Below are 18,998 nucleotides of genomic sequence, written 5' to 3'. Positions count from 1 at the left end.
GCTACACAACATAAACAGATCGTGCAAATTACAATACTGTTTGCAAGATATGCTGTTGATTTTATTTTGTTCATTGAAAACAAATAATTTTTATTCAGCAGTAACTGCACTAAGGAACGTTTCATGTATTTCTCCCTGCGAGATCATCCAGGCATGTTAGGGCTCCAGGCGACTGCCTGTACAGCCTGCAATACTTAGAAACTGAATACTTAGATTGAACATTCACTAACAGTTTGTCTCACAATGGTCAAACAACTCTGCATGTATGTATGTTTCTCATTCCCACTGCACTCAAAATAAATAAATAAATAATAATAATAATAATAATAATAGTAATAATAATAATAATAATAATAATAATAATAATTATATATGAAAAATAAATGCTTTCTTAAAGCTAATTCACACTGCACTAGCATGCTAACCAATTACCAATGCAGACAATCACCAGATTACAGAACATTATTTTACCACAAACACAGATTGAACATGTTCAGTCTGTAAAAAAAAAGGGCCCTTGGTAAGTGTCTGTCAGTGTAGTGTACATTAGCTTTCAGAGATGTGTTTTCCTAAGTAAATACCCTAGTCTGTGCTTTTAAGTGGACTGGACGCACCTGTGAATACCTGTTTCACCAGGCACTAATGTCTTGATCTTTTGACTTTAACCGGTTCATTACATAATGCTCAGAGTCCATCTAAAAAAAAAGTTAGTTAAGCATAATCATAGTAGAATGAGATGGTCATTAAGTTCACAGCATTGTAACGTCATCTAAATACAGTAAGAAGATTACACATCATATTATTATGACTATCAACTCAACTTTGCTTACAGTTGCAGTCGCAAATATACTTTCACTTCTAACCTAAAAACATGTTTAATAGAGTAGAGAGTGAACTGGTAAGGCAGAAACTGTACCTGCAGTTAGTTCCACAAACATGAAGAGTAAAAGCGCCGCTTCTGAGCACCTGAGATAAGACATGACATCTGTCACTCTCCACACATCAATACATCCACCTTTACAGACAAAATCATCATGACTCTATTCTGCTGCATTTCCACAGTGACTGTTTGCATTGCTCCACTCAAAATAAAACCCAGAGCAACTAAACACGTAAAGAGAGACTTGCTCCGCCTCTTGTGGCTTAATGTAAGAGGATTACTGAGAGGGAGAGGGAGAGAGAGAGAGAGAGAGAGAGAGGGAGGGAGAGAGAGAGAGAGAGAGAGAGAGGGTTATACCAGCAAACTGGTATATGCCACAACTGGAAAATACCAATAACCTTGGAACCATAAGGAACTATAATACATAATATTTATTCATATGCTTATAAGAAAAAAGAATTATAAAAGTTTTAGGACCTGGCTACTGTGGTTAGTCTGGACTGTTTATGGCTTTTAAGTAATAACAAACTATTTGTTATTTTCATGAAAATAATATATAATATGGCCATTTGACATTTAAAAGGAGTATGGATATACATAAAATACTTGGACATGAAAGACTTCCTCAGGGGCAGTGGCTCAAATGTAAAAAAAAGGGGCATTTATTACTATGGAGTAATATGGAGCAATTCCTATTTTACTATTGTTGCGTAATTTTCTAAACTCAATGTAATAACCATTTTGCGTGTTCTTGACCTAACAGCCTACACCTCACCTAACAGGCCTGTAGCTTCAGAAAAACATTGCACGGTGGGCAATATGCATTTCAGCAAGTAAATTTAAGAGGACTGTCAAAGTCATGTTTATGTACCACAGTTCTTGTTGCCAGCTGGTGCTACTATGACCGTGAACCAAAATTGCAATATCCATATGATCGGCCCTTATGACCAAACATAGAATGCAAAATTTCAGTCACACAAAGCATTTACAAGACATGCAACTATTTTAGTTTCCCTGTGAAATGGTTTACCTTCACAATTTAGCATTTTCAATATCTAAACTAAGTCTGGAGACGATAATATGAATTCTCTAGTAGGATTATTTAAAATTTCACTGTATACACTATAAACTGTATAAATAAAATAACAATATATATATTTTTTATTAAAATAAAATAAAATAAAAAGTGTCTCTACTTCCACTTCCACTTCAGTAAATTAAGCCAAAACATCTCAGGTATGGCCACTGTCACTGTGCAATGATCATTTGATCATTTGGATCATTTGGAGCCCGAGTCTGTGCAGTAGTGATCATGAGCTGGAGTTGCGATATCAGTCCAGCCCAAACTCCCACAGGACCAAATCACAAGCACACAATCATGCCATTTATTTACTGCAATCAAGGAGGCACTATATAAACCCCTTCACCTAGTCTTGTAAGTAAAGTGAAAAGTGATGTGACGTACAAGTGGGATGTCTGTTAACACCATTAAGTTTTAACCCCCGAACAGTATTGATTTTAGTCACCCTGAATGATGGCCAGAATGGCATCAGATATTTCACCACTACAGGACTGCAGGACAGAACAAAGGCAAGAGGTACAAGTCAGTAAGCAGTTGCAAATGGGAAAATCAGCCGAGTATGTGTATCAGTCAATTACGTTTAGAAATGATTTCCTCTTCTTCACGAAGCTAGGCAACTACTTTAGTTAACGTCTATAGTTAGCGTCATTCACAAACGAGCACAATTCCACATGCTCAAAAGCCTAGATGAAATGGCCAAGGAATACATTAATAGCCTCCATGAGCTAATGAACAAGTGACTTCGGTGCCACTAAAGATAAAAATACTTGTGATAGCCCTGTGATTGGGATTCAGTCAAAAAAGCTTCAATTAATGCTCATCCTGACACTTAGTAACATGTAAAGCTTGTGAGGCAGTCTGAACAAGCTCATTGATAGCACAAGTCGAGTAAAAATCCCATCACAAAGAAAGAGGCAGACACCACACTGAGCATGTAACTAAGTGGGGATGTAAAATATGTAGAAGAAACCATGGAAAAGGGGATGTGTGAGCAAGTGTGGAGTGCCGCAAATGCAGGAAAAAGGGTCACTTTGCTGCAGTCTGTAGAACCCACGTCCATGATGTCAGCAAACCACAGGAATGAAGCAACATAAAACACTTTCTTGGTTTGTTAACTCACATTGATGCATAAAAGTGGTGAATGAGTAGACACACTCTCGATTTAAGGAACATACACAGACAGAAAATTGATACAGACGCTGACATAAGTGCAATTCCTGAGAACCTCTGTTCTGAAGTACAAGACACAATTCAAAAATGTGACCCTGGACCACAAAACCAGTCTTAAGTCGCTGGGGTTTATTTGTAGCAATAGCCAAAAATACACTGTATGGGTCAAAACTATTGATTTTTCTTTTATGGCAAAAATCATTAGGAAATTAAGTAAAGATCATGTTCCATGAAGATATTTTGTAAATGTAAATGTATGAAAACTTAATTTTTGATTAGTCATATACATTGTTAAGAACATTATTTGAAGAACTTTAAAGGCAATTTTCTCAATATTTAGATTTTTTTGCACCCTTAGATTCCTGATTTTTAAATAGTTGTATCTCAGATATTGTCCTATCCTAACAAACCATACATCAATGGAAAGCTTATTTATTCACCTTTCATATGATGTATAAATCTCAATTTTGAAAAAATTACCCTTATGACTGATTTTGTGATCCAAGGTCACAAATGTCCATGTAAAGTTCAGGAGCCCAGGGGTACTTTGCACTTAATTAAGGAAGACGAAACAAAAACAAGCAGAAGCTGATTAGTGCACCATGAATGCATGATATTTCAGCCTGCAAAAATGATTTCATCATATTTGTACAGATTTAATGTGAACACAGAACTATTTGCCATATTCCAGAATACAATATAATAATAATAATAATAATAATAATAATAATAATAATAACAATAAATTAATTAATTTTGGGGCGGTGGGTGCATCCTGAACATGTGCAAACCAGTAAGTGCATTTATCAAAACAATTTGTACAAATAGCACCACACAGTGGATCACCTGAAAAAGCCTGAGACTTATTCAGAATCCTTAGGTTATTTCTCAAAAGTAAATATTGTATGTCCTTGTATCATTGCTCACAAACAAGGTGTCAAAATGTTTAGCCATGCTGTCAATATAACGGTGTTTATAAGTATTTCCTAATAAACAAAGGATTTTAATGACAATGATTGAACATGCACAAGTTACTTAACCCTAACTGGTAAGTAGCTGCTCATTTCTTAAACAACCATGTCGGAAGACACATCCTGTGGTCGTGGAAAAGATGTTAATCTGTTTAAGAAGGGTCAAATTATTGGCATGCACAAAGAAAAGAAAACATCAAGGAGATTGCTGAAACTACTAAAATTGGGTTAAGAACTGTCCAACACATTATTTAAACCGTAAGGATAGTGGGGAACCATCATCTTCGAATGTGGTTGGAAAAAAAAAACTGATTGATTGTGTAGAATGATTGTGATCGGTGATCATTTAAACGTTTGGTGAACTCAAATCGTAAAAAAACAACAGTAGAACTCACAGCTATGTTTAATAGTGAAAGTAAGAGCATTTCCACACGCACAATGCAAAGGGAACTCAAGGGATTGGGACTAAACAGCCATGTAGCCTTAAGAAAACAACTTATTAGTGAGGCTAATCAGGAAAAAAAGGTTTCAATTTGTTAAGGAACATTAAGATTGGACTCTGGAGCAATGGAAGAAGGTCATGTGGTCTGATGAGTCCAGATTTATTCTGTTCCAGAGTGATGAGTGCATCAGGGTCAGAAGAGAGGCAGATGAAGTGATGCACCCATCATGCCTAGTGCCTACCGTACAAGCCGTTGGGGCGGAGGGGGGGGGCTGTTGGGCAGTACTATAATCTGGGGTTGCTGCAGTTGGTCAGGTCCAGGTTCAGCAATGTTATGTGCCCAAAGAATGAGGTCAGCTGACTACCTGAATATACTTAATGACCAGGTTATTCCATCACTGGATTTTTTCTTCCTTGATGGCACGGGCATATTCCAAGTTGACAATGCCAGGATTCATCGGGCTTAAATTGTGAAAGAGTGGTTCAGGGAGGATGAGACATCATTTTCACATATGGATTGGCCACCACAGAGTCCAGACCTTAACCCGTCTGAGAATCTTTGGGATGTGCTGGCGATGGGATGCAATTCTCCTCTCTACACTCCAGACTCTCCTAGCATCAATACAAGAACTCTGGACAGGAATAAATGTTGTGCCATTGTAGAAGCTTATCAAAACGATGCCATGGCGAATGCGTGTCGTAATCAAAGCTAAAGGCGGTCCAACGAAATATTAGGTCATGTATATTATGCACTGGCCTGATAGCAGGTTTGCAAAATTTTGAGCATGTTAAGGCCCCAACTTGTACTCCTTGGGCTCTAAAGACGCCTTTATTTTCTTGTTTTAATCATTTAATAAGTTTATATGAAGACCAGAAAATGTTGTAAAGGAGACTGTGCTTTTTCTGTGGTGGCCCCTGTGCTGTGCTGTGGAGTTGCCTTGGTTTTTAATGTATTTACACTTTAAAAACTGGCTTAAAGACTTTTTTTTTTAATTCTTTTGAAGCCATTAAGATTTCACTGGCAAGACATTCAAGCCATGCTTTGCCCTCCATATGTCCAAAAATAAGTAACATTTGGAGCCTTTCTACAACAAAGTATATCTATATACATGATTAATAACTATAAACAAACATTTAGCACCCAACTAGCAGTAACAACTTAATTTAGGTTCAATCTGTAACTTCCTTAACTATTCAGCCTGATTTATTTATTAATTGTTTTACATTACTATTTCAATAAAATTCTACTAATAAAGATTCTAGGGTGGTCCAAGCATACGTCCACTTTCTGATCTGTTGAATATTGAATTCATTATCTGATAAACAAAAACACTTTACAGATATTTCTTTTGTTTCTTGAATTCAGGATCTTGTAGGTTTATTTAGGTTGTTTAAATCTTTCAGTATCTGTATTTACAAACAACATGAAACAAACAAAAAACAAATACATAATGCTAAATGTGCAGTAATATACAAAACTTCTCAGATTTAACACATTACACAACAGAAGGCGCATAAAGATTGAGGAGACTGAGGTGAAATCTTAAAATTCCTCATTTGTTCATGACAGACTGATTGAGTTATATGTTTACTGTCAACTTACACTATAAATAACAATGATAAAGAGCCAGGATGAAAAAAGCAATTTTGCTTTTCTTTGTAGGGTTGCAGTTAAATGTGGTGTAGCTGTATGATGAGCTAGAACTGTCTGATTTTTAGGTTTGTAAGGTTATGTTAAAAAAAAAAAAAAAAAAAAAAAAAAAAAAAAAAAAAAAAAAAAAAAAAACTTTAAACATTAAAGTGTTTTTTTGAAATGCCCAGCTGCTGTAATGTGATAAAAAGAGATGTTTCAAAGATCCTATCTGCTAAAAGAAATAACTTCCATATGAAAAGCAGTCAGCAATCTTTTAAATGCCAGCTACAACATCTTTGGATGCCAAAATATGCCCCACTTTGGATTTAAAATAAATATGATGTGCCTCTATAAGAGCACTTAGCCCAAATTATCTCTTTTTCCAGGGTTGTTCTCCAGATGAGACATCCACTAGGTGTGGTAAAAAGGCCTTTAAGGTCTTCCATAAGGAAGTAGTTCATATGTCCATTTTTATTTTGTCCAAAGAATTATCAATTTTTGTCAAAGTCTTTTTGATGCGTAATGCTGTAAGTCTGGCTGATGGGTTCTGGTACCAGCATTCCTTCATGAGTTTAACGATTGATGTTAAAGTCTGAAAAATAAAAACAAAACAAGAGATTGAATCAAGCAAAGGGAGGGTTAAAAAAATAAATAAATAAATAAACACAAAGCAAAGGAGGTGGGAATCCCCAGTAGAGGAAAATAAGAAATTTTGCTCAATAAAATTTATGCTTGCAGTATCTAAACTGCTATCCTTGTGTCTATTAAAGAGCAATGCTTTCTTATTTACACGTGGTCACACATGTTCATATAACAGATTTAAATGTGGTGTGAGCTTTAGCATTTCAGGATCTCAATCAGAATGTAGAGCAGGAAGTAACAGTATAGGAAAAATAGAAAAGGTTTTTATAATATTAGTTTTACTTTAGAAATCTATTTGTCATCTTGAAATGATGACGTTAATTTGTTACAAAGAATAATTTCTTGTGGTTTGTGTCCATCAGGCATCAGATAAAATGAGAAATGATTTTAAAAAATGAAATGAAATTAAATACCTTTCACGTGCAAAGTATTTAACTGAATTATCCAATAATAAACATTGCATGCTTATTAAATAAAACAAATTTTCACATCAAATTTCCAACAAAATTTACTATTTTGTGTACACTTACCGGAACACAAAATTACTCATACCACGATTCAACATGTCATACTAGTGATGGAGGGAAAATGATTCTCTACAGCATCATGATTCTTTCTTCAGTGATTCTAAATTGATGCATAATAAATGCAGTATCGATTTAATTTTATTTCATTTGGAATCACACTTGTTCCTACAGTTGATACAGCCATCTGTTTGCTGTGAATTCTACTCAAAAACCCTCAAAAAATAACTTTCATAAAACTATCACAAAACTCACTGAGTGTCCCACACACACACTGAAATGCAGCTGTACAAGACTGTGGGACTCTTTAAGGGACTGTAAACAGGTGACATATGATGTGTCAAAATAGCTCTATGCATCTTTACACGGCTTTTCACTTCACAAGACAATCAATGGGCTGGTGTTTTGAGGATTTCTTGTGGATTACTGTGAGCTTTTAAGCCAGCTGTTTGAATTCATTCTGAAGGCACCCATTCACTGCAGAGGGCCCACTGGTGAGGTAATATAATGCTAATTTTCTCCAAACCTGTTCTGATGAAGAAACAAACATGTACATGTTGGATGGCCTGAAGGTGAGTAAATTTTTTAGCAAATTTTCATTTTGGGGTGAACAATCACTAACTGTTGTTGCCTGGAAACGTTTAGATAATACTTTAAAATGGTCTTTGTCTACTGCGCTGATTTTAGCTGTTTTTTTTTTCTTTATGTTCTCCTTTATTTTATTTTATTTTTTCTTTATTATTACTGACTTTATTTTATTTTATTTTTTTTTTAATATTTATAACTATATACAACTGGTATTGAAACCTGCATTAACCTGCACTGGTAATGGCTACTAAAATTCTAATATTGGCATTATGTTATCCCCTAATTGGGAGGACAAAATCCACTGAGGACTGTTTTGTGATATAATTACCTTTAGAATCATTATCAAATCACAAGGCCAGTGAAGATTCATAACTTTAATACCCACCAACCCTTAACACTCTGTCTAGATGTCATACAGTAAAGCAAAATGCAGTTAAAAAAAGTTTTGTCCTAACCAACCATAGCTATGACATTTCTATTCAATATGTGGGAAGACAAGCTGTTTGGACATCTGATTAGGACACAGTGTAATGCTCTTCAAAGATTTTGACTGATCAACTTGATTTGTAAAGGCATACAAGCTGGTACTTACTGGGTCTGAGAACCATCTGTTTGGGATGTTTGGTCTCTGTTGGTCTATGCAAATCACCTTCTTCATGTCCTCAAAGCTTGGGTCGCTCGGCACCACGTCATGGAATGGGGGCTTGTAATCTTCAACAATACCTGCACGGTCAATGAAGACAAAACACATTTGGAACTCCCCAGAAAAAAATGAGCAGCCATTATTATCAAAACTTATTACACTGGTTATCAAATTACACAGATAATCACTGAGCATTGATTGTGCCAACTGTAATGTGTCTGTCAGCACAAAATTCAGCTTCATCAAGTAGCTAGCAGTGCTGATTATATATAGAGTACTGAAGCCATTAGACCAAAAGGAGAAATAGGGACCCATTTTAGATGAGACAGACAGAGGGCATCAGACAGGCCTCTGAAGACATTACTGTAATAACCCTTTCAATGTGAGGGGGGGCAGAAGCCAAATAACATGTGCGCCCACAATCATATACAGACACAGTCAAACTAAAATGTCCGAATTAAAACTAAACATTCTCGCCGTTTTCTTCTTTGGTTATGGATGTAAAATTATGGGTAATTTAGTGGACAATCATTGTAGTGGTGGCAGGGGTAACAAGAAAACACAAATTTTGTGCTAACCACCTCCATACATTCCTCTAAACTTTTTGTAGTAATGGGTCAAAATTGACACACAATATAATAAAGCTTATGAGGAAAGGAAATATACCAATGCAGCATGCACCCTCTTTGGCCCACTGAAATGGGGCAGGGTGGAAAAACAACACTGAGCAGTAAGTTCTGCATGTGGGCACAGTTGCGAGCATCATCTCCTCATATCTTAACTTGAGTTTTCAATGCTTACTTAGATTCAGGTCTCTGTAAGAAAGAAGAATTATATGTCCATTCATGTCTACAATGCCCATACTGACCAGTTATTTCTATACATACCCAAGCATGATCTCAAATAATAACTGCACGAACAGAACCAGACACAAGAGACACTGATATCCAATAATAATGAATTCTAAAATGTCTTATGTGGGGCAGAACATAATGTATAATATCTCCCATCTAGATTCATAGAAATGTACTAACACACTATCACACTATGTGAAATGTACTATCACACTAAAATACCATACTGCCTAGCAGCAAGTAGCATACATTCCAAAGTAGTACACCTTCCAAATGTACAAAGGTAGCAGAGTTAAGGTAGCAAACACTATCACACCCCTGCTTTTACTTTTACCATTATTACAGAATACTCTTCCAGTTCACACCCAACAGTCAGTCCTCAACGATCATACGCTTAATGTCGTGAATTAAAGTCTTAAATTTCAAATGGCTCTTCTTAGCCACTGAAACAGCTTAAGTCATATTTAGAAACAGAAATTAAAATACATCAGGGTTGCCAACTTTTTCATTCTAGGCTGGAGATTTTGATGAATCGAACACATGCCCCTACTTAGATCCAACAATTTGTTTTTAATTTCATATTCATATATATGTTGCAATACAAACTGGGCAGTAAAAAGGGCTGTTTCAAATAATTACAGTTATTAAAAAACAAAAGCAACATCCGTTTTAAAATGTCACCTGTGCCTTAATTGTTTTTTTGGGCACAAACACCCATCTCACACATCTTATACTGTAGACAGTTTGAGTGTTTAGGCCTTATAATAGTTTAACAGGTTAATTTTCACACACAGAGCATCATCTTTTCCTCCATGCATCACGTGACTCCATACCGACAGCAACTTAGCCAAGTTAGCCAGAGATACATTAAAAAGCAACAACAAAAAAATGAATGGCAGGTGTGACAGTGAATCAGGTGTGAATATACACATACCATTACTAACTGTTCTTCTAGCAATTTCCCACAGCACAAGTCCAAAGGCCCAGATATCGACTCGTTTGTAAGACTCAAAGCAATCTGTCTGAATGGAGTCATCCAGAACCTCAGGGGCCATGTAGCGCTTAGTCCCAACTTTAGGATTATTCCCTACGTCCAGCTCATTTGTGTCCTGAAAATGCATCACGGCGAGACCTGAAGAAGACAGATGTGTGACCAAATGTATCATTATCACATAACACAAAATCAATCAGTAGCTTTGTTATACAGTCAATTAATAAACATTTCAGACCATTTCAAAGAATTTTGCACAGGTCCTTGGATTAGACACCTGTGTATACCAATTATCTGTTTGTAAACATTCAGCATATGTGCACAGCATGGTTGCAGAAAACCAGGGAGAGACAGCCTTTACGGCTAGAGAATTACATGGATACGGTACAAAATAATTAGATTTAAAAAGAGTATAGATTATACTGATTAGATGTCATTTTCAAAACGTTATTTGCACATTACAAGAGCTTGTCACCCAGCGAAAAGCAGGGTTATTCAATTTCGTTATTCAATGAAATTGACGTTAGACAGTGGGATAGTCTTACAGATCTAAAACAGGGATGACGTTTTGTGGGTGGTTCAAGTGGCAGTATATTTAGCCACGGAATAAAAGAATAAAAAAGGTAAATATGATTTTATATTTCAAAAAATATTTTCGCAATTCCGAGTTTATATCCCACACTTCTGGCTTTTTTTCCCCCTCAGAATTCACAAACTCACAAGTTTTGTGAAATCAAGTTATAAAGTCCAATATAGGAGATATAAGCTTGCATTTGTGAGAAAAAAAAAAGTCAGAATTGTGAAAAAAAAAAAAAAAAAGTTATGTAAAAATGTTAATAGGTTTAAATAATATTTCATGCTGTAACTGTAGGACTAATACAATATGTCCCCTATGAACAGCATATGTGAATATTATGTAGACCTATTGTTTAAATCAAATTTATGATCTAAAAGTAGAGTAATCATAGCAGTTCATCCATAGTATGTCCATTTAAACGTCTGCATTTCGCTTCAAATGGTGTCTTTAACTACAGTATTCTATAAAATTATTTGCGTTCCGATTTTGACATCAAAAGGCACAAAAATATTTTTCTCTTATTCCATGAATTTTACCCATTTACCTTCACTTGTTACCATTGTTTTTCTGCAACCACTATGTGTTTGCAGCTGCAAGTGACGTCACTGTGATGTCTACTCAAAATTGGTCTATTTGTCCAGCGCTTTGCTTGTGTGCATTCTAGTTTTAAAAGATATTATGAAATGGTTTGACAAATCCAGTTTTCTTCAATTTGCTGATGTCTTTCCTATTAAAAATAATCATGTCCTTCCTATTAAAAAAAAATTCCAGAATGTATTACTGATTTGAGAAAGCGGCTCTCATTTTAGAAAGAATTTCATTGGACAAAAATGTTCATACACCCCTAGGAGCATCGTTGAAGTGCATCTGAGATGCATATGCTGAAATTTACACTATATGATGGGAAAAGCTAATTTCCATATTAAATGTTGTATTGCACCCTCTTGTGGGGATATTCAACAATTCAGTATCATTCAGAGACATTAAGTAAACATAAAGAACTTTGTAAAGTTACTAGTTACTTTACAAAGTTTTCTAGTTACTGAAAAACAGTTTTTAGGCATCAAGGGGGAAAAAAACAGTGAAACAGTGCTAAGTGAAAACCTCTAGTCCCATACAGATAGCATGTTTTCAAATCCTGGGACTAAAAAGAACACGTTAATGTGCTGTATGTAGTTTCAAGTGCTCTACAAAAACACATCTCGTTTTCCACTTCCTGTGTACATAAGAGTTTGTGTTAGCTAAAAGCTACCTAATGGGTTTTTCGTTAGGATTTTAGGGGGAAACAACTATGATCTCTTCCAATAACAGCCTGGTGTTGCAGAAATGGACTCAGGAACTAAGTGAGTAAGTGAGTGAAGTGAATTTAATAAAGACACATAAATTAAAGTGTCCATCCTCTAAGAGCAAATAGCCCGCTTCTGCTTTCTACTTATTTGCGTATAAAGGGCAACATGTTCAACAGCTAAATACTAAGGGAACAAACAAACTATTTCCAATATTAGAAACTGGACAACAAGTGAGTGATGGACTGAAGTTGGACACAAAATATTTAGAGATTTTAACTGTCATAAAAATCCAATTATCTACGCTCTGATTCGTGATTCATTGAATGAACATAAAAATACATAAATACAAAAATAATCAAAAAAGAATTGATGTGAACACTTTTTTAAAGAAAAATCTGAGGTTTGTTCTAGTGTGAAGACAAATGGTTCATTAGGCTGAAAGGCTGTTGGATTGATTAAGGGGTTTCAAACTGTTTCAGATCACTTATGCTTGAGCTAAAAATCAAGATAAACGTGCATACATTAACCATAATGTGTTATGATTTTGATTATACCTACAGTGATTACTGTCAGTTACAACACAACCATTGTTCGCTGACATTGTCAAAAATACACTTCACAGTAATAACTTTAATAAAATGTAAACATTCTAATATGAATATCATATGAACAGTGTTGGGGAAAGTTACTTTTAAAAGTAGCAATATTGTTACAATATTGAGTTACTCCCTAAAAAAGTAACTAATTACGTAATTAGTTACTTTACTTTTGCGTTACTTTTTAAATCTGGGCAGGGCTTGCTTGTTTGTTTTTAATATAAAAAGTTCTATTTTTGGCCAATGTAAAAGCCTTTTCACACCAAAAGCCTCAGGCTTTGAGAAAAGCAAATTCATGTCTATACAGTAGAATGCAGAAGAAAAAATGTCAACACTTCAGCAATAAAAAAAAAAGGGAAAACAAATGTTAGATTATATTGAGTAATTTTTGCTTATTAGTGTGGATGAATTGGATCATCAAAGGTCGGCAGCAAAGACATTGGTTAATTAAATGGGATTAATTATTGTAGGATTGTGTCATATTCTGAGTTTTGTTTTTATTCATTTTGACGAATACAGAATCTGTTTTTCTGAGTGAAATGAATTAATGCATGTTCACATTTATTCTAGAACTAATATCTTTCTGCCGATTTCTCTCAACATGGGAACAGAACAGCTTTTAATTAATAAATGGGGGGAAAAGTAACTGGCGTTACTTTTTTGAAAAAATTAACTCAGATATTTTCTTGTCAGTTAAAAAGTAATGCGTTACTTTACCAGTTACTTGTAAAAAGTAATAATATTATGTAACTCGCATTACTTGTAATGCGTTACCTCCAACACTGCATATGAAACAACAGCATGAACACAATAACTGATTTTGCTTCATTCAGAAGCTATTCTTACCGAGGTCTGCAATGCAGCACTGGCCATTTTTGTTTACTAAAATATTTTTGCTTTTTAGGTCTCTGTGAGCGATGGCTGGTTTGCCCTGTGTGCCAAAGATCTCCACGTGCAGATGGGCCAGTCCACTGGCGATGGACAGTGCCATCCGCAAACAGGTAGAAGCATCCAGCATGCTGAGTTGCAGGTAATCGTAGAGGGAGCCCATCTCATGAAAATGTGTGATTAGCCACAACTGAGTGCTGGAGTTACGCGATGTCATATCAGACGCAATAAAGCCTGAAAAAAAATAAATAAAATAAAATAAAATAAAAAATAACTGAGGTATCCTAATGAAAGCATATATCATTTCTAGGGGTTTGATATGTGCTTTTACTATGAAATGTTTTATTATAAAATTATTTACCCAGAATGTTTTCGTGGCGAAGTAGGACGGTGTTGTAGATTTCGGTCTCTCTGAACCAGGACTTCTCATCTCGAGACGAGAATATTTTTACAGCCACGCTTTCTCCCTGCCACTGACCCCTCCATACCTCTCCATACCGACCTTTACCTGAAAGAAAACACACATACACGTTCAAGGACATACTTCAAAATAGTACAAACTTTGTTTTGAACAAGTATTAACTCATACATTACTAAAAAAAAATAATAATTTTTTGGATCAATACTATGTGCTTTTTACCCCACGCTGGTGAGCTTTTTACCCCATGCTGGTGAGCTTTTTACCCCGTGTGTGGGGTAAAAGGCCCCCCTTTCCACCTCATACATTTATACATTTTTTCTTAGGTTGTGCCTTTAGCCCTGTTGTACCCTAACTACAGCCTATTAAGAGTTATTTGGTGTTTAAATCAGCTAAGGAGCTGCTAACCTGTACCACTAAATTTATGAAACACTTTCTACAAACATACACAAGAAAGAACTAAGATGGTGTGGGCACATACCAACACACTCGCTGAGAGTTATTTGTCTGGCTACTGTCCTCTGGACCAGGAAAGGTAGTCCAGAGCCACTTCCAGATGTACAGGAATGATCCAAAAGATCCTGAGAAAGAAAGACAAAGAATAAAAAATAAAAAATAAAATACTGCAGTACATTTACCCTAGTACAGCTACTGTTTATTTGGAATACACACACCCTACAATACACACATTTATACACTAGAGGGCACTCGCTGAACAGCCACATTCCAATATGAGGGAGTGAGGAATAAAATGCACCAGAGGCCAAAACCACAAGAGCCATGATAACCATATGTTTGCATCACAGAAAGAGACTTTAATGGAGCAGGACTGCAAAACAGAGAACAGTTTCTTCACAATGCTAAAGAAAAAATTTGAGGGAGCTTCAGAGCTAGTCACCCTTCAGATCCTTAAAATCACTGAGCAAATTAATGAACACATTTAGTGTTTAAAAAAACAGTCACCCCCTAGTCGTCGGAGAACAGATTTTAAGCGTTTTGATAACATCTCGCTCCCAGCACTGGCACAGACTTTTAATTATTCCCAGGCAAACATTAAAACACTGAATATTTGCTCTGGTTACCAAGCACTCCACAGAGATCTTTGAAAATAGCTTGAAAATGATCCAACAACAGCAACTAAAGAGCCAGCTCAGCAAACATACATCACAATACTCACAAACTCACCAAAACACTGCAACTTTTCTGCCAAAATGTGTTTAAACAGAGAAATCTTAGTTTCATTAATTAATAAGTTAAAACACATTTATGTTATATAAAAACCATTTGTAACCACATATGAGCTATTTATTGTAGTAACTTGAATTTAAAAAATAATTATTTGAACTTTACTTGATTTCTTGGTTGCGCCATCTCAGCAAATGAAAACTCATCAGCAAGAGCTCAGTGTGTTTTGGTGTGTTAGTTTTCCTCACCGCGAGTGTGCTCTCTCCCACGTTAGATGCAATCAGACCATCGATGGTGCCATACTCCGCATCATGAGCAGTCAAATGCTCCATCTGGTGATGGTGAATACAACGGAAGATCAGGACAGCCACACCAGACAGGAATATCAGAACGATGACTGGAGCCACAATCACAATGGTCAGCGTCGTCACACTATAGTTGGGGCCCTCTACTGCTGAGAGAGACGCAGAGATTTACTGCATAAAATAATTTGAAAAGAAATTATTTTACCTCTCAAAGAAAATTTCAGCTCATGTGATATTTTCATGATATTACGCACATTTAAACCCCTAACTTTTTCTGTAATGTGGGAAAAAAAAAAATACATACATGTACATATCAGAAATGGGGGCCTGTGACACTATTCTCTATTCTGAGTTAAAAATAATAATAATAAAATAAAATAAAAAATGCACACCGCAGGATGCTGCTGACACTATAACTACCCACATACAATGTGTGTGAATGACGTTAATGCCAAAAAGGTCTCATGTGTGAGCATATGTTAAAAAAAAGGATGTGTATGAACATGTATGGAATATGAATTTGAAGGTGTGAGAGGTTAATGTCTTAGTGTTACCTCGAACAGGAAGTCTCACAGTGAGGTTCATGTTGCACAGATGAGCCTGACAGCACTCTACTATCTGGTCAGGAGATGGAGGAGTTTTGCAAGTCATCCTGCCCTGCTCATACACCTTAAAACAGCCCTTCTGAGACACTGGAATCCCATCACTCAGTGTCAAAGAGGAGAAACACTGCTGACCCATACAGCGGTCTCCTGTTACACACGACCGGCCCTCACACACACACTCGTGCTCTACTGAGGCCACCCTTAACTCCTCTCCTAATAAAAATAAAAAAATAACATTAGTGTGTGTTGTGTTACCCCCTCAACTTTTTTGATGCATTGAACATTTAATTAAAAACTGCCTTAATGATTTAAGTCAATGTGAAATGGTATTCCCAACCCATTTTATTTTCTTAATGCAACTTATTTCTAAGTGAAACAGGATATTATCATTATTTTTATTTATTTATTTATTATTATTATTATTTTTACTTGAAGGACATACTACTTTCTTAACGTGAATCATGCTTGATAAGATAAAAATTTTGCAACAAATATAACCGACAATTGTGAAAACTGAAAAGTGATTAATTCCAAATCTATTAAATCTAATAAAATGTATGAATGAATTACATTAAATTACTATTTAAAAAAATTTTTTGGATTATGCAAGCTTAAAAGCATTTGTGTATTTAAATTAGAATTACTACAGCCCTTCCAAGAGTATATCATACATGAATTCATCCAGAGACATCCTGCTTTAACACCAAGCTGCAGTACAGACAAATCTCACAAACACATATCAGGAACATGGTCGGAGTCATATTTAATCATTTGAAAAAAAGACCATAAAAAGGCCATGAAATATATTTCATTTCATTAAAACAAATTCTCTTTTGTTTTGAACATGTGTTTGACCATTTTTGTGAGATTCACCCATTTTAAACAGCATGAGTGTATTACATACCATTTCATTATTATACTTTTATACATTTAAGGTGTGAGGCTTCAATAATTGAACAATTATTGCTTCAGTGATTCACCTGTACTTGGCATCTCCATGGTAACATTCATATTACACAATGTTTCCTGGCAACAGTGCACCAGTGTGTCCACAGACTGGGAATTTTTGCAGCGCACTGCCACTTCTTCACTACCCACAATGCATCCTTTTTGCTGGAGGGCTGTCCCGTTCTCAACAGACAAGGAGGAGAAACACTGCAGGCCAAAACAGCGCTGGACACCAATGCATGAGAACCCCTCGCACACACACTCAATATCACCAGTGCTGCCTTTATCTGCAGAAAACACACACAAGAAAAAAATTCTCTTTCCATCTATGAGATGCATAGCCAAGACACATAGATATGCCTCTTTCTTCAACTATGGCACTTTTATGCCAGCATGCCCATTGTATCTCAATGGCAGTTGCTCAGCTGACACTAGACTCTTTGGAAGCATGCAATTTATGATGTGTTATCATCTTTCCTAAAGCTAGCTTATGGGTGCTCAGTTCTGCTGACAATCATCTAAACCTAAATGCCATGTGACTAATAACACTAAAACTTAAGAAAAAATTCTCTTTATTCGATGTCCAAGTACCTTTTTACTATATTTGTACAAATTTTCTTTAAATTAGGGCTCTAAGCATCAAAATCACTACTTAGACATGCGTACACATCTGTCTGACACTAGGTGGTGCCAAAATAAGGCCATTTACGTTTTTCTTCATATCACTGCAATCATTTGGGCTAGAATCACAATCATGATTCCATTTCAGTCTCTGAAAAATATATATATTAGTGACAAAAAAAAATATAATAGTGACAACTATTAGTCCCAACCGTCAAAATAGTTGATAATATTGGATCCCAAAAGCTGCATCGGCAGCTCTTGCAGTGTTTTAGTGGGGGATCCCCTGCTATCATTAAAAATCTTTTGGGGTGTTTTGTGAGTTGCCACTTATTGTCAACGTTTGTTCAATAATTACCCTTAGCACTCGGGGAGATGTAGACAGCAATGATGACAACAGCAGTGAACATTCTCAGCATACAGTAGAGCTGGCACTTCGCTAAATATTTCACCATTTCAGAGCAGTGTAGCATTGCCAGCTGAACTGCTCCGCCAGGACTGGTTCAACTGGCAATGCTACACTGCAGCCATATTTCAAAGGAAAAACAAAAGCATAGCAGTCCCCAAATTCTGCAATGTCATACAAAGTCAGAGAAAGCCCATCTTACTGTCCAGGGAGCAGTGTTGGAATTGTGTCAAAGCTCTTGGGGAGTCCCCCTAACCAGACCCGCCACAAATAAAATCATTATCAACAAAATTCATCTTTTCAATATAGAGGACGCTGTATCTGAAGTGGCATTTAAATGTGTTTGCCCACTGTTTAATGCAGGACATGAATGCATTTAAACTGCAGTTATAAATGCATGAAAAATGTTTTAATAATTTAACCCTAAAATGTTGAATGCTGACATCTAAAATTATTTAAAAAAATGAAAAGGTCTTTTAAATGTGGAATTACCACAATTGCCAGTTGGTGTCAGTAAGTCACAGTTAATAAGTGAGTCATTGCGACTGAACCAAATCATTTAAACGGTTGATTTATTCGGGAACAAAACACCGTCATGTTGTTTAGCGACGCAAAACAGTGCAGTGGCTGTGTTTGGAATGATTTTTTTTTGTTGGCGAAATGGAGCAAATATAGGCAATATGGCGTCTAAAAGGTAAGTCTCTTGATATTAACTTAGTGTAGGGAGTGAAATTGAAGGTT

General features: G+C 35.9%; 2 protein-coding genes across 6 annotated transcripts in view; both read right to left on the bottom strand.

Annotated features, from left to right (window-relative positions):
• LOC127171019 (activin receptor type-1C) overlaps positions 1–1,098 on the bottom strand; it is a 56,024-nt gene extending 54,926 nt beyond the window's left edge. For 2 of the 3 annotated variants that reach the window (XM_051119421.1, XM_051119423.1), the window contains exon 1: positions 917–1,098. In XM_051119421.1, the coding sequence (XP_050975378.1) occupies positions 917–980 (64 nt within the window). In that variant the 5' untranslated portion in view covers positions 981–1,098. Of the gene's footprint in view, positions 1–614; positions 696–916 lie in introns of all 3 variants that reach the window. The other variant, XM_051119422.1, reaches the window with a different exon arrangement.
• A 5,192-nt stretch (positions 1,099–6,290) lies between these two features.
• LOC127170902 (activin receptor type-1) overlaps positions 6,291–18,998 on the bottom strand; it is a 33,556-nt gene continuing 20,848 nt past the window's right edge. For 2 of the 3 annotated variants that reach the window (XM_051119224.1, XM_051119226.1), the window contains 9 exons: positions 17,263–17,517; positions 16,232–16,495; positions 15,621–15,826; positions 14,669–14,768; positions 14,131–14,277; positions 13,728–14,003; positions 10,363–10,560; positions 8,524–8,654; positions 6,291–6,769 (listed from right to left, as the gene is read on the bottom strand). In XM_051119224.1, the coding sequence (XP_050975181.1) occupies positions 6,635–6,769; positions 8,524–8,654; positions 10,363–10,560; positions 13,728–14,003; positions 14,131–14,277; positions 14,669–14,768; positions 15,621–15,826; positions 16,232–16,495; positions 17,263–17,517 (1,712 nt within the window). In that variant the 3' untranslated portion in view covers positions 6,291–6,634. The remainder of the gene's footprint in view (positions 6,770–8,523; positions 8,655–10,362; positions 10,561–13,727; positions 14,004–14,130; positions 14,278–14,668; positions 14,769–15,620; positions 15,827–16,231; positions 16,496–17,262; positions 17,518–18,998) is intronic. The other variant, XM_051119225.1, reaches the window with a different exon arrangement.

Source organism: Labeo rohita, chromosome 9 (genome assembly GCF_022985175.1).
Source record: "Labeo rohita strain BAU-BD-2019 chromosome 9, IGBB_LRoh.1.0, whole genome shotgun sequence".
Taxonomy (NCBI): Eukaryota; Metazoa; Chordata; class Actinopteri; order Cypriniformes; family Cyprinidae; genus Labeo; species Labeo rohita.
This window is presented reverse-complemented; position numbering and strand designations above follow the sequence as displayed.